The following is a 14,785-nucleotide window of genomic DNA, read 5'->3' on the forward strand; positions in this document are numbered from 1 at the left end:
ATTCCATTAACCTTGGAATCAAGCTTTAAATTCAATGCCCTTGTTTGGATCTCCCTGCTGCAGGGGAAAATGTACCTTGTAAGGTCTGTGCTTTACCTTACCAGAACCAATGAGTAAAAGCCTCACAACTAAACTTCTACAACTAATAGCATAAGAAACTAAACAAGCTACCATATTGCAAAAATTCCTCTGATAACTTTTTAATGATTAACCTCATCCTGACAGGTTCACAGCCCTTCACGCTTGTTTTCCCATGCATTCAATTAACATCTGCTTTGAACAAGTTAAATAGAATCTTCATATGTTTTCTGCATGTACCAATAAAGCAACCCAGCACCCCTGCTCAGTGCCTCACAGAATGAAGAAAGCAATTAATTACTGCACGGTTTTATTTAACTCCTTTTCCTTATGCCCATTTTCACCGCAGAGAACTCCTCGAACTAAGATTAAATTTTGTTTAAACTGCATATCATGCTCACCAGCAAGCAAAGTGGAGCTATTTTTAAATCGCTGCTCTACTGTCAGAAACCCCTCATCTCCTGCACAAAGTATTATATTCTAAATAGAAAAGACTAAATCAAAGCAACACATCATAATATCACCAGCTCTGGGACCAAGGGTAATTTTTCTGCCATGCAGAGTCTTTATTGTGTGTAAAGTCTGTCTCCCTCCAAGTGAACTGAAAGGATGATTTTCAAAGCTGAAACAAATGACAACCAAGGGATTGCATTTCAGTGGGTCACAGCCCCATTCTACGTGGAATACACTGAAACACACAAATAATCCCTCTTGGCAAATGTTCCTAATTGGTGCCTGATGTGTGGTGTTGTCAGGAAAGGAGCTCAGCAAAAAAAAAGTGTTGCAAACACAGAAAATATTGGATGGCGGACAAAACCAGTGACAGGAATTCATTACTAGCTCTCCAGAAAGCTGTTACTTAAACAACAATATACTTTATCTTAGACAAATGCTGAATTTTTAACAGATGCTTTTGCTACTGTTGCAAAGTCACAGCAGCAGAGGAGGATGACACTTGATTCGTCTCCAGCTGCATCACAAGGTGGGAACACCCTCACCCACAGGAGCAGCAGCAAGTGCTGCTTGGGTTTCAAGCTGCATATTTCAGAAAGAGATATGAGCTCCTGGAAAAATCCAGGCATATTTTACAACTGGCAAGCATATGTTGACCTGTAATTCAAACTGAGCTGGAATTCTCTGAGAGGTTTTAGTTCTTTTGTTTAGATTTGACATCCTGCTCTTTACTAATATCACGAGGATGCCAAAGAAGATTCAGTTCTAAATCTTGGCAGATTCAGATTTAGCTTGCTTAGAAAACAAGGCTAGATTATCCATCACAAGTAATATATGCATCACTATGAAGAAAGTATCAATAATATCAAGCTCAGTCAAGTGCATTATGTCCTGGGAATGACTTCTAGATGGCAAAAAGAGAAAAAAAATTTAGTTCAAAAATTGGTTTGATTGTGTACCTCAAAATTCATGTTTTATAGTTAGAGGCCCATCATGGAAGAAAAAGGATTCTGGACACTTACTGCATCAGCAGTAACACTGAGCAGCCTTTGGAAGGGAAAAAGCAGTTATGTGCTGACCTCACTAAAAGCAACACTATTTAACACATTTATATCAACATTAATAGTAGTCCTTTGTGAGTGCAGTCACAGTCCTTTGTGATTGCACTCCTGTAAATTAAGGATTTCCAGTCCCCTAATTCTTGACATTTGGCCTTGACTGTTCATATTGAATCACTGGAATTGGAGGAGAATCAATGGACATGAGGAGAAAATTCAGTCCTTTCTACTTCAAACACTCCTAAAACAGGAGTTTTGTGAGATTTTTATCTTCTTTTCTTCGTGTTAGAGCTGGGATTAATACACGGGAGTTGCAGTTTTCATGTTTAGACCCAGTGTTTATTAATTCTTATCTATAGTACAGTCTCATGAGTTGTGAGCTGTAACAAACAAGGTAGAAAATGGAGGTGCCTATGACTCTTTCAAGGTCTTTTAAGTGCTAATTATCCAATAACGAGATGACACCTATGTTATTTATACCTTCAACCCAATAACTGACCACCCAAGGTCCGCAAGGTGGACATTTTCCACCCAATTAGAAAAAAACACCTGGAACCAAGAAGAAGAAGGTGAAGAAGAAGGACCTAGACAATGCCCTAAATCCTCCATATTGCCCGATATATATTACTATATACTGAAGCCTTAAACTCTAAGTTTTTCACCCTGTGAGATCATACAATACTATTCAAACCACACACTCACAACCCCAGTGCTATCACTCAATTTCGGAAGCCTGTTCTACGGCCTCAGGTCAAATGTAGTGCTTGCTTGAGGGTTCAGTGCGTGTTAGCACAGAAAGCCTGAAATCCTCAGTTTCCAGAATTCCAAGCGAGTTTAACACTTCTTGTGTTGCCTCCCATCCACAAAAGTGTAGGGGAGATTCCAGCAGAGCACTCGGGAAACTGCCACTCCTCCCAACACCTCCGTGAGCACAGAACCTAAAATACTCCAGAGAAATTCATAACCATGCATTGAGTGCCTGGATTGCTGTGGTGGCCCCTGAGCCATCCACAGATGGTGTTACTCTCCCACAGAGAATTTGCAGCCTTTAGGCTGTTGTGGTTGGGATAGCTCCACTGGGGAAGTCTCCCTAGGAGACTGCCTTCTCCGTTGGGGTGACCAAAGTGTTGTACCCCAATGGAGCTTTGCAGCAACATGTAAATTTGTTACCCCCTAATGGTTGTTTCCCCAGTTCCTGGTTTTTACCCCAGTTGATTGGTTCTTTTTTGATCCTCTCCCCGACTGGTCCTGTTCTCAATCCTAATCCCTGTTGGCCATGTTCTGTAACCCCACCCCCTGACTTCCCTATATAATCCCTGCTCCCCTGAGCCCTCCAGTTCTTCTCCCCCTGGACTTTGAGGAATAAAGAAGGTTTCCTGAGGACTAGAAGGCCCCATCTCGCCTCTTTATCTCCTGCATCACCCAAAGCGGCAGTCGTGGCTTTGCTGCTTAGGCAGCCCTCACAAAAGAGCTGATCACTGAAGGCAGGACTGCGCCTCTGGCTAACAAGGTGCCTTTCTCACCACCGCCACCGGTCCAGAACAGATCACCAAGGGTGTATATGTTTAGCTCCCTACCTGTCGGCGTCGCCGAGCCCCAGGGCCGTGCTGCGCTGCAGCGTCTCCCGCACCGTGGCCATGCCGTCGGGCAGCCGGTTCAGCCGTCGCGTGTACAGCCCCAGCCCGCCGTCCGTCAGGTACCTGGCAACAAAACACCATGTTCAGTGGGGCAGTAAAGATTCACATGTTATCACAGCACCTAGGGTTGCAGTTTCCCTGTTTTGGAGGATGTTACATGAAATTAGAAGCAAGGAAAACATCATTCTTGGTTAGATCGGAGGTACCCTCTGCCTCTCGTCATTATCCATTACACCTTGCATGCTCCTGCATCACCAAGACTCAATTTTCAACATAAAGGTGATAAAGGATACTTAAAGAAAACTTAACTTTCATAAAGGATACCTACATGGAAATAATTTAATATTTGTGAATGCTGTAATTAATGATTCCTTCGTCCCCTCAAAAAGACATGGTTTATACCGCCCTGAATTTTTCTGCATGGGCTAAAAAACAATCAAAATTTCAAATCTTCTACAAGTTAACTGCAAAAAATCACATTGACTTAATCCCTAGGTTTTGTCAATGAGCAATAAACTTAAAGTATTCCACAACTTACAGAAATCATCATGAATGAAAAGTTTTTTGCAACCTTCTTTTGATTCCTACATTCTGCTCTGGCTGCAACTGTGACCTAGAGACACCTGCATTTAAAAATTACTATTTACTATTAGTGTTCTTGGGCATTAAGAACTGCCAGGTGTACATATGACACTTCATAAATTTCTAAGCACATTTCTTACTTTCTGACTTAGACAAATGAAAAATTAATCTTAAATTGAACAGAGATGATACTTGGCTGGCAATGGCATGGAGTGAGCCCTGTGTTACTACCATCAGTTCATCAGTTGGTGTAGGTCTATGTGAACAGCACTGAGAGTTGACTAAACACACCATGAAGATTTCCACTCAACAACCCCAGCACTACGGTTGCTGTTCCCAGCACACTGCTGGACAAGCACCATACCCTGCCAAGATAGGAGCTGACAGGACTGTATCTCCTCAATCCTTCAGCCACTCTTAGCAAATTGACAGCAGACCACAGAATAATATCCAGATACTCAGAACACTTTCCTCTAGGTTAAGAAAGCACACAGCTTTCTCCCTGATAGTGAGACACCCTCACCCAGAGCAGGAAAGGAGGGATGCTCCAATGCTCTGAGCTGGAGGCAGCAGTGTCTCTGCTGGTGAGATCTCACTGTGTACATGTGCTTTACCCAACCCAAATTTGCTTACTAGATTTATAAAAACGGGATGGTGAGCATTTGGGAAGCCCTGCCCAATCTGCCGATTATCACTGCGGTTCAGGTTATAAATCTGTACAGGGCCATCCCAGCAGCCACCCAGGAGTCTCTGGGGAGTCTAACAAAGAGGTTGCCAAGTCTGTCAAGTAGGACACAGGAGTATTCCCCATACAGCAAATCTGTGGGGATTCTCCCAACTCACAAACAAAGACTGTAAAAAGCACGAGGAGCAGTTGCACTGTGGCGAGTAAAATTCGCCTTAGGTTTGGCATTCTAACTTGTGTTTGACAGTTTATAAATATTTTATCATGGAAGAATAAGGTTTTACCTTAAACTACTAAAATAAAGGGGAAGAAGAGAAAAATGGAGGTTCAGACCATAGTGTTATACAAACATGCAAAGAGTATTTTGCAAAAACATCTAATGTAAATACACTAATTGGTTTACTGCAGCTACTTGTCTGCACACGAAACAAGTTTCTGTATGAATACTCTCTGCACGTGTGCTGGAAAATGCAGCTTCTGGCTTTGCTGTCAGATTCCTGGCATATTGGTCCTTTGATGAAAAAAGATCTGTTACAGCTGAAATACATAGTTTTTCATACCTATCCCTCAGAATATATGGAAATAAATATAGTACTCTTAAGAGTCAGCCATGCTGAAATCAATGCCTTTTCACCAGCATCAGCGTATTTAGTCTTCTGCACAGAAGCCCAGCAAGCTAAGAGATAAGAATAACACTGCAATAGCTCAAATTGAAAATTGGTTACAAGCACTGATAAACCTTACATGAGCCAATGGAAGCTGGATGGCTTTGGCACCTCTGACAACTAGCTCATGAAACTTTTCTAAACAAGTCCATGTGAAAAAGCCCAGCCATAAACTACGACTTTTACCTCCCACACCAATAAGACAAGTTTCTTACATGCCAGAACAACAGGATAGACTTTTGTATTTTGAAACATGTTGGTGTCATCACAGTTTGAAAGCCTTATATCTTATTTTTATTTCACACAATATCCTCTATCCAGGAATGTTTAATTCAGAGAAGATGCGAAAACCGATGATGTCTGAAGTCCTGCATGAACAGCAAGGTGAAGGAGGAAGGAAAGGCACTAGCTTCTGAAGTCTGTGGATGAAAACACATTTAAAATAAATGCTCTTTAAAATGAATGAAAAAAATCCTCCCTACTATCCATTGGATGGTACAGAGAAGATTCAAAGCTACTGGTGCCACAAACCTCTAGCCGTTGCTTTCTTCTCCCTCCTGTCTCCATCCCTTCAAACTTCAACTGTCTTGGCTTTAAGAAACTACCTTGTCCTTATGAATACATTATTATTGCTGCAGATTTTTGCTTTATGGGAAAGGAGAATATAATGAAGGCACATTTTTCTAAAGAAAATCTTCCAATGTTTTACTCGGGGAAACAAGACGAAGGAAATATCCTGTATATAACTGTAACAGTATTCAAAGTTATTGGAATTTATTGTCGTATCACATCCACACAATGTGGAACCCAAGAATATTTGCCTCACCTCTACAATGACACATTGTAATCCAAACAACTGTACTAGGCCTAAGTGTAATTTATCTGACTTTTCATATTAAAAATCATGACAAATTTGCACTAAAAGCCTTGCTAGCTTCATGACTGCTAAGAATTCTGCAAGCACATTCAGTGCAAAACAAACAGGACTTAGAAGTATTCTTTTACCTGCCTCCAAATAAGAAAAAGTTTAAATATATGACCTGAGGAAAAGCACAGTATCCAGACTCTGACTTCTATAGAGATAGGTAAATTGTACAAAAAATTTAATTTCACAGATGTTTTATGAATGGTATCAACAGCCAGAGGGGAATGACTGCCTTTAATGAAGCTGAATATAATAATATTTAATGAATGGACAGTGAAACAGTGATGAGGTTGGTTAAAAGGAGTTCCTGATCTTTCCAGGAATTAATGTACAAATACTCATCGCTATAGCTTTGCTCTACATCAGCAAGGAAAACAAAACAAAACAAAACAAATTTCTGTCAATATGAAAGGACTCAGGTTAAACAAGAGCAGTATTATGCATTTCTAACACCCAATTAGGACTTCTAGTCCACTTTCTAGGTGACACTTTTTTTCTATTAGAAAGTGGCTCCCTGCCCTGCATTACAGCCATAAAGTAATTTGCTTTGGACAACCTGGACCTTTAAGCTTCTCTTTTCTTTGGCCAAATACACCCTCTTTCTGTGCCTCTGAAATTTTGAGTGCCATAACAAGCCCTTCCAAGTGTAATATTTTTAGGGTATTTCTGATGCTGAAGTGATTTATTCCCCGTTCCTGAAAGGCACACCGAGGAAACAGGAACGGGTCATGCCAGGGATCAGCAAAATCCAGTGGTCTGAATCACTTGACTTCTGTCTGCCCTCCCTACTTACTGACAGATACAGCCAGCACACTTACTTTTATGGTCTGACAACTCTACCACTTCATATATATTCATTTCACTCCTTAATGCATGAATATGAATTTTCCAAGTTTCAAAATAGATAGCCAAGGGAAAAGCATTCTTTACTTAAGGATTATGAAGAGAAGGAGCAGCAGGTAGATCAGCAACACACAACAGACTGGGCAAGCCTACCCTGACCTGCTCAGGATCCCGTGGCTCCATAACCCAAATCCCACAAGCAGGAGAACAGCAACGTGCCTGCAATGGGACCTGACTCCAGCAGCTCAGGTGCTCCTGCCTTCCTCTTGGTGCTTTGGATAACAGGCTGGTGTGGAAACTAGCTTGCCCAGGTGTCTCCTGGGCAGAGGACTTGCCCAGCAACCCAAGAGCTTGAAACTTTAAGAAAAAAAAAGCTTGAGGGAATTATTTCACATATCAGCATCTGCTTTGACATGAGGAAACACTCTCTTATTGATGTAGCAGTAACACTGTTATCCTTAATGCTTTCCTTTAAATCTCTATTTTCACCAGGCTTCATCTGTCTCGTCATTACAGTCAGTTAAACTAGATCAAGAGGCTTAATGAGCTTTGAGTATCAAAGAACAACTCCAACTTTGCCAGTCGCTAAAAAACCCCAGCAGAGAATTCCCCAGTGCTCTTTCTGAAATGCAGTGAATGGGATCAAAACCCTCCTGTTAGTGCAGCTACGAATATGTCCTAAATCTGACTTAAAAAAGAAATGCTACTCCAACAGCTGGATGATGACAACTGCAAATTTCTCAGTTTAGTATCAATTTGATCTGCATTTTTCATCATAACACTGGCACTAGACCATATGGGCTTTTCCCATGTTTATATCCCCCAAGGTCTTTCCAATCATTATTCTTGCCTGAATCAGTACTTGATAAATGCTTGATCTCTCTAGTCAGAGGGTTGGACACAGACCTTGTCCACAAGCCTGTGGTTGTAAATTCCATTATTGATCCCTGTGAACTTCAACAAGAACATTCAAGAACAGGATTAGGTCCTGAGCTTGCAGGTTGGGATTCCTAATACAATACCCAAATCCCTATTATTAGACCAAATATTACAGTTCAGGTTCACAGAAAGGCAAACCTATTACTCAGTTAATAAAATTTAATTTATATTTAAGGTAGTCTATAATTTATAAATTAATAGACTTTTACTAATAATCAGTAACTATTTATGATTAACAAACTAATGAATGAACTATGAATTGTTTTGCAGACGCTTAGCCCAAACATGGAGTAAGACCTGAACAAATTACTTGCAGACTCAAAAACCCTAATCACTGCTGGAAAGGAGGAGATACCTGTTCAACTAACAGGTAAGACAGGAAAAATGAGATTATGCAAAACTTAGTAAGTATATGTTAATTTCATCGTTTATTTAGAGAAACCTCTCACGTGTAAATGACTAATAGCATGAATGGTGCTGCTTATTCACCTTGTTCAAATCAGTCTAGAAGCAAAACAAGTTCATCCCATTACCTACTTAATGCTCAGACCTTTTTCCATGAAAAAAAAATAGAGAAATCTGCAGCAATAAGTGGCTTCTGTGAAATCAATACTCTTCTGCCAGGAGATATATTAAAGCTGCCTGGCATGTAAGCCCTGCAGCAGCCATCATATAACAATTTTTGGGCACTGCTGTTCAAGGCTATTTCTTTTTTCTGTGTCTTCTCAGCTTCAAGCAGTCTGCAGGCAAGGAATTCCAAGGACAGTGCAGTCTGTAAGGGAGTGAGTTGGGTGGCTGCTGCTCCTACACATCCCCACATCCAGAACAGCTTCTGACAGAGCTTTTGAAGAAACCAGTTTCCTGTGGAATGAGCAGTCTTAGACAAACATAGTCAAAGAGAAGCCGTCAATACTTAAAAGAATATCAGACTGAAAGAGTCTCTCATATGGCTGCAGCCATTCCTGTTCCAGAGGAGACTCTCCAGTGTATGATCCTCTTTCCAACACCCACATTGATTTCAATGCCTAAATTCTTTCTCAGAGTCCATTTCAGTGAAAATCATAGAACTAAGCTATAGAAGTGATCCATTTTTCATCACCCTCTCCAGATCTGTTCAGGAGAGGAATGACCTGTGCCCAAACAGGATTAAGGAGGGGGAGCAGCTTCTCCAGTGGTTCTCAGCAGCAGAGCAAGAGTAACTCCACAGTGACTTTGGATTATTCCCTCGTGCTCTCTCTTTTCCTGCAGATGATCCACATCGACACAGTGTGAATGACTGTATCTCCCTCTACTGGCTAGCCCCAGACTGGGACCCTATTTTGTCCTTTGGAAGTTGTCCCTTCACCCAAATGACAACAGCCTGTTGGTACTGATGGGGCAGTTCAAACACTGCTGAGGTGTTTATTACAGAAAGAAGCCCAAAACTGGATAACTTCTATTAAATGGTATTTTGGTAATTGTTAACAATAGAAGTAATAACAACGTGTAGAAGTAAGCAAAATTATGAAACACCACAACTATTGCATTCATTGTATTGATTTACACTACATATGACCTAACGTGGGTATTTTACCACTACACTGAAAAAAAAAGCTGAGGTTTTAACTCATAGGCCTACACTGTCTTCCTATGCTGAATCACACTGCAGAAAGGTTCTATGAGAGCGTGTGATCTGAAATATCACTTGAGATAAATGATAAACACTGTCTTACTGATGAAGCTGACACCAGAACTACTCCTGAAGTGAGTGGAATATTTAAGAATACTTAAAACAATACACAAAATTAATAATATTGAATATGCTTGTGCCATATCCTACTCTCCTGCAAAGAACTGCAAGTACAGTTCTTGGAATAAGAATACTATCTTTATTTAAACACTGCCAGAATTTTTTCTTTTCATTTTTATAGCACCAAGTCATCGCTGACTTTAAATCCAAACTCAATTGCAACCTTGTTTGCTATAAAGTCAGAAGTTAATGTTTCCTTATCCCTTTTCATGAAAGTCAAACTTTTGAGTTTGCTTGCCTGACCCCTTCATTATTTGCGTTAATTATCCATTTACCATATATAGATACTATTTTGCAATCTTGAAAAGATCACAGTGTAGAAATAGTCAGCCCTAGCAAGATGAAAGGCAGTTCAAATAAACACTCTGCTCAAACACAGAAGAAAAATAAAATAAATCTCCTAATGAGTCTGTCATGTTGAAGTGCTAGAGCCATAAAAGGAATGCAGTTTCACCCATCCACTGTATTTAGCTGAAACCTTACCACTAAAAATATATCATTTAAAGAGCAGTGTCCAGTAAATGACTAATAAATACACTGTAACCCAAAGTGTACAGAAAAAATACAGTGGTAATAACTATGGAAAGAAATAGGTCAGAAAAGCCTACAGACAGGGCATTGAATCAATGCACAGGGCACCCACGTTCTCACTTAGCTCAGGATTAGCTCAGGCACTCCTGATTTCCAGCAAGCCACAAGTTACCTGGAGCAGCAACTCCTGCTGCAGACAGCTTAGAAGGAAAGGGTTTCTCTCACTTACTGTTACCAATAACAAATTCTCATTAGCAGCAGACTGCAGAGTCCTTCTCCTGTCAAACCCCAGCCCTAGGGGAGGTCTGTTATACCACCTGTGACCCTGACATCTGAAAAAAATGCATCACTGTCTGACTGCTAAATAGCACAAAACCAAGAAACAGCTGCAAGGATCCTACAACTACCAACTACACTTCAGCTGATTCAGTGGAATCAGTCCTCAATTTCAGCTCTTTTTTGCCTCCCAACAGATGTAACTCCTAAATGTAAGCCTACTTCAGAATTCTTATTTCAATGATGGTTTTAGCCCATGAAGGGCACAGTGCTTCTGGGTGAGTTTGAGACCTGAGCAGAAGCAGGGGTAAAGTCTGATTCCTCAGTCCTAAGTGGCCTGTTCTCCCTTTCAGCATCCTTCATGCACGTTCCAAAGTCAACTCTTCCAGTGCTTGTAGAACAATCCCCAGGGAGCACAAAGGTTTGAATAAACAAGAAGCAATCATAACCCCGTGAGGACTGTGCATGCAAACACATGAAGAGATTGTGGAAACAGAGATGTGGAACAGGAATATATATCACCACCAAATAATCAAATATGGGAGATTAATAAAATGGTAAAACGTATCCCCCGAACAACAACTACTGCACCCACAGGAGGTAGCTGCAAGGAGAATTTTAGCACAGTGCCCCAACCATTGTTGGAACACAGCTGGAACAGCCATGCTTTTGCAAAAAGTTATTTTGACAAAGGTATGTTTGCAGACCCAAAGCCATTTTCTGAGAAAACTTGTGACCAGCACTAATCACTATATCCACGCTGTTAATTCTGCATAGAAAGCTGCACACTTAAGGTAATGAAAACAGGGACAGAGGATTAATTAAATGAAAATAATTATAAAAGGCTCTTTTTTTGGACCAACAGCCCTGTTGCTGCATTCCAATACGAGATAAAAAGGAAATTAACTCTACATCTCATTAGAGAAAACTAAGGCTAAGGAGATGAAGAAAAGGAAGGAATGTGAATGTCAGTAGCCAGAGGGAGACTGAAGTGGACAAAAACCTTATGAACAAATGCAAAAAATCCATGAGAATTCACATCCCCACCTGGGACAATCTTGGGGGTGGAGAGATGAGACAATTCTGGGCTCTGAGGTGCCACCTTCCAATGAGGCTCTGAGCCTCCAGCTCAGCCAGCCACCAAAAGGAGTGGGCTGGGGGCTCACTCCCCAGCTCACACCAGTCCTATTCCTGTTGCTTCATCACTGAGTTTGTTTTAGACCCTGCAAAAAGGCAACTTCTTACCTTAGATCCACCCCCTGGAGACTTGCTTACTTTAAGAGCTGTTCTCTGTCCCTTTGGCAAAGATGCTCTTCCTTAGCCCTAAGAAAGCAACCCCGGTTGTCTGCCAGAGCTCTGCTTGAGCAGACTCATTAAGTGAGACCAAACGAAACTTCCCATGACCCAGTACATTTCAGAGAAAGCACCAGGATCACAGGGCTAAACTAGTTTTTCTTGGCTATTGGATTTATTTTGGCTGTAACAAATATTTTGGCTTCCTTCCCTATCGGTTTGCCAATGAAAACACAGTTCCAGGGTTTTCAGGCTTCACAATTGTAGCAATTCTGAAAAATGACAAAGTGAAACACAAACCAGCTAATAAAGAGCTATTCATGCTCTAAATACCCTCTTGTGCTGCTCTGCACATAGTGTAGCTCGGCTTCTGGAAATGTTGAGCCCGCTTGCCCTAACACTGATCTTGGTGATTTGTTCTCCAGCAACCCATACACATGCTTTCTTCACAAGCAAACTCTCTGACTTCTAAGCAGTTTATTATTCGTCTCCCACAAAAACACATTGCCATCCTAGTTTTTCTTACTGTTCGAATTAAACAGACATTGGGGAACACAGCTTGCAGAACAGGCTACCAAACAACCTGTTCACACTGGAGATGGCAACCCAGTGTCATTAGGGGTCACCAAAGGTAACAACCTTATTTTTTTATCCTTCTCCATTAATACAGGAACACTGTTACTGCAATTTAACACTGCAATATTCCCTTCTGAAAGAATCCACTCACGTGATTACCCCTCCACAGAATGCAACCCCAGGCTTGTGGGGCTGCCTTCAGCAATGGTCCTTCGAAATGCCCACAAGTGCAGCAAGGAGAGGACCCCCAAACTGCCCCTCTCCAAACCCTGTCCAAACCCTGGAAACAGAGCTGCATCTTTCCAACAATGGACTGACCTACAATACCAATTCTGTCTTTGGAACTTAGCCAATGACTCCAACAGTGCTATACTCGTTGATAAACCCACTCACACTATTTAGCAAAACTGACTTCTGTAGCTAAAGGCAAAAGATGTGTAAAAAGAAAAATATATTTGTATGCACTTCTTTCCCTAAGAATCTTGAGATCTCATTTATCAGTATGTGGCTACTACATGAGTAAAAAGTGAAAAGTATCTCACTCCTTTAAAAACTACTGGAGAAAAAAGAGTCAGACACTCAGTTAAAGATGTCCCAACGCCCAAGGCCAGGAGTGAGGTGGGGTGAAGTATGCGACTCTTCTGCTATGTTAATCATTGTTGGTATATAACTCACTGCTTTGGTGACAGAGGTACCAACTGGCAAAACCATTCATTCTCTTACGCAGAATCTAAACACCACTCTTGTACTTTCATACTATGGAGACTCCCAGTTTTTACCCTGCAGGATGACCAGACACAGAAAAGGAAACGATACACAGAGATGAGCAAAGATACAGATTTCTCTGGCTATATAATTCATAAATTTGACAGATTTTCTATTCTTTCCTTTTCCTCAACATGGAATCTGAATTTTATACACTAAGTAAAGCTCTGCAAAGACTGGGGCTCCTCTGTGAGCAGCAGAAGGCTGAGCTGACACAGTCCTGCCAGGGGTAATTCTCAACTACCACTCAAGTGTTTTATGGAAACCACAGTGCTTCTTAGTATTTACTTTCCTCACTTCCAGACCAAAACTACAGCCACAAATTTAAATAGAGTTCATAGTCCAGAGGAAAAGCAGTAACTGTTACTACAATAAACATTACAAAATCCAGGTGTAAGTTGGTTTATATGAGGAAAACACAAGGTGCTTTAGTGATTTGAGGCATTATTAATGCAGCAACAGCTACTGGTGTTTTATCTGAAACAGAATTTTACACTGATTTTTGCATCAGCTACTTCATTATATGATTCCCCAATGAAGCATTAAAAAGAAGGTGTCTGACTTTTCAGAAAGTGTTAAAATATCCAAATATTCATAACGGACAGAATTAATGGAGGCTTCCAGATGGTGTAACTGTATTGGTTAAGTTAATGACAAAAGCAGCAGCTGGATTCCAGCAAAATACATTATATCTTTCAAAAAAGCCAATGCCACTAGAAATGTCACTAATAACAAAAATTACAAAAAAGCAAAGGATGCAAGATGACCAGACAGGACTGCTGCAAAAAAAAACAACCCCAAAACAAACCAACAAACGAACAAAAACAAAACCAAAAAAACCCCAAACCAAAACCAAAAAAAAAAAAACCCAAACAAAAAACCCCACCACCAAACTACTTAAAGATTTTTAAAGACCATTTTTAACATCAATACAATGCTAATGTACTTGAGCTAAGAAAAAATTACTTTTATAGTAGGAACTGAAAGTAGACAGATTGAATACTGACTTTGGAGCAAAGAACTTCTTCCACTCAAGATAGAGATAAAATGCTGATGTAAAACTTGTTAATAATTGTCTGTCGCTTCATATTTCTTCACGCTGACTTGCTCTTTAAACGTTTTTTAGCACGTGCCACTGTTTTACCTAACACAGGCATGCAAACTCATTTCCTTCCAGTGAACTAGCCCCTCAAAGTTCAGGTAACGCAAGAGTTCAGCTAAGTACAAAACGCGCCTCACTCCCTCCATCTCGTGGGCACGAATGAACGTTGCAACCACAAATGAGTCTTGACTCAGGAAAACGTTTAAGAGAGTATCTTCATATCTAGAGATATTTTCTTAACGTACACTTAAAAACTTGGATTTTGTTTGAATCCCTCTGTGATAATTAGCTGTCTCTCCAAAAGGCTTATTAAAATTCATGCCATAAGTCTTAGCTTTCATGTTTTCAGATTTTTATGCTGCCCAGGGTTGCAGTTCTGAGCCCCATATTAAGTGCTGCTAAACTCTCTTCACAGAGCAGGGAGACAAAACAAATCCTTTTCCTGCTGAAGACCAAGGACAGCTTTCAGGCCCAAAAGCACAAACAAGGGTGGGCTGGAGGGAGGAACAAGAGGGATGAGACCTCACAACCTGAAGCTGTAATTGGGCAATTAAAACCCAATATGCAAATGAACCAAAACTTATAAAA

At 40.7% G+C, this 14,785-nt stretch overlaps 1 protein-coding gene across 3 annotated transcripts in view; it reads right to left on the reverse strand.

Moving 5' to 3' along the window:
- NAV2 (neuron navigator 2) overlaps positions 1-14,785 on the reverse strand; it is a 387,234-nt gene that overhangs the window by 79,644 nt on the left and 292,805 nt on the right. For all 3 annotated transcript variants that reach the window (XM_066187506.1, XM_066187504.1, XM_066187505.1), the window contains one exon: positions 3,167-3,289. In XM_066187506.1, the coding sequence (XP_066043603.1) occupies positions 3,167-3,289 (123 nt within the window). The remainder of the gene's footprint in view (positions 1-3,166; positions 3,290-14,785) is intronic.

This window comes from Chamaea fasciata, unplaced genomic scaffold (assembly GCF_029207755.1).
Source record: "Chamaea fasciata isolate MVZ Bird 193981 ecotype frontalis unplaced genomic scaffold, bChaFas1.0.hap1 SCAF_7, whole genome shotgun sequence".
Taxonomy (NCBI): domain Eukaryota; kingdom Metazoa; phylum Chordata; class Aves; order Passeriformes; family Sylviidae; genus Chamaea; species Chamaea fasciata.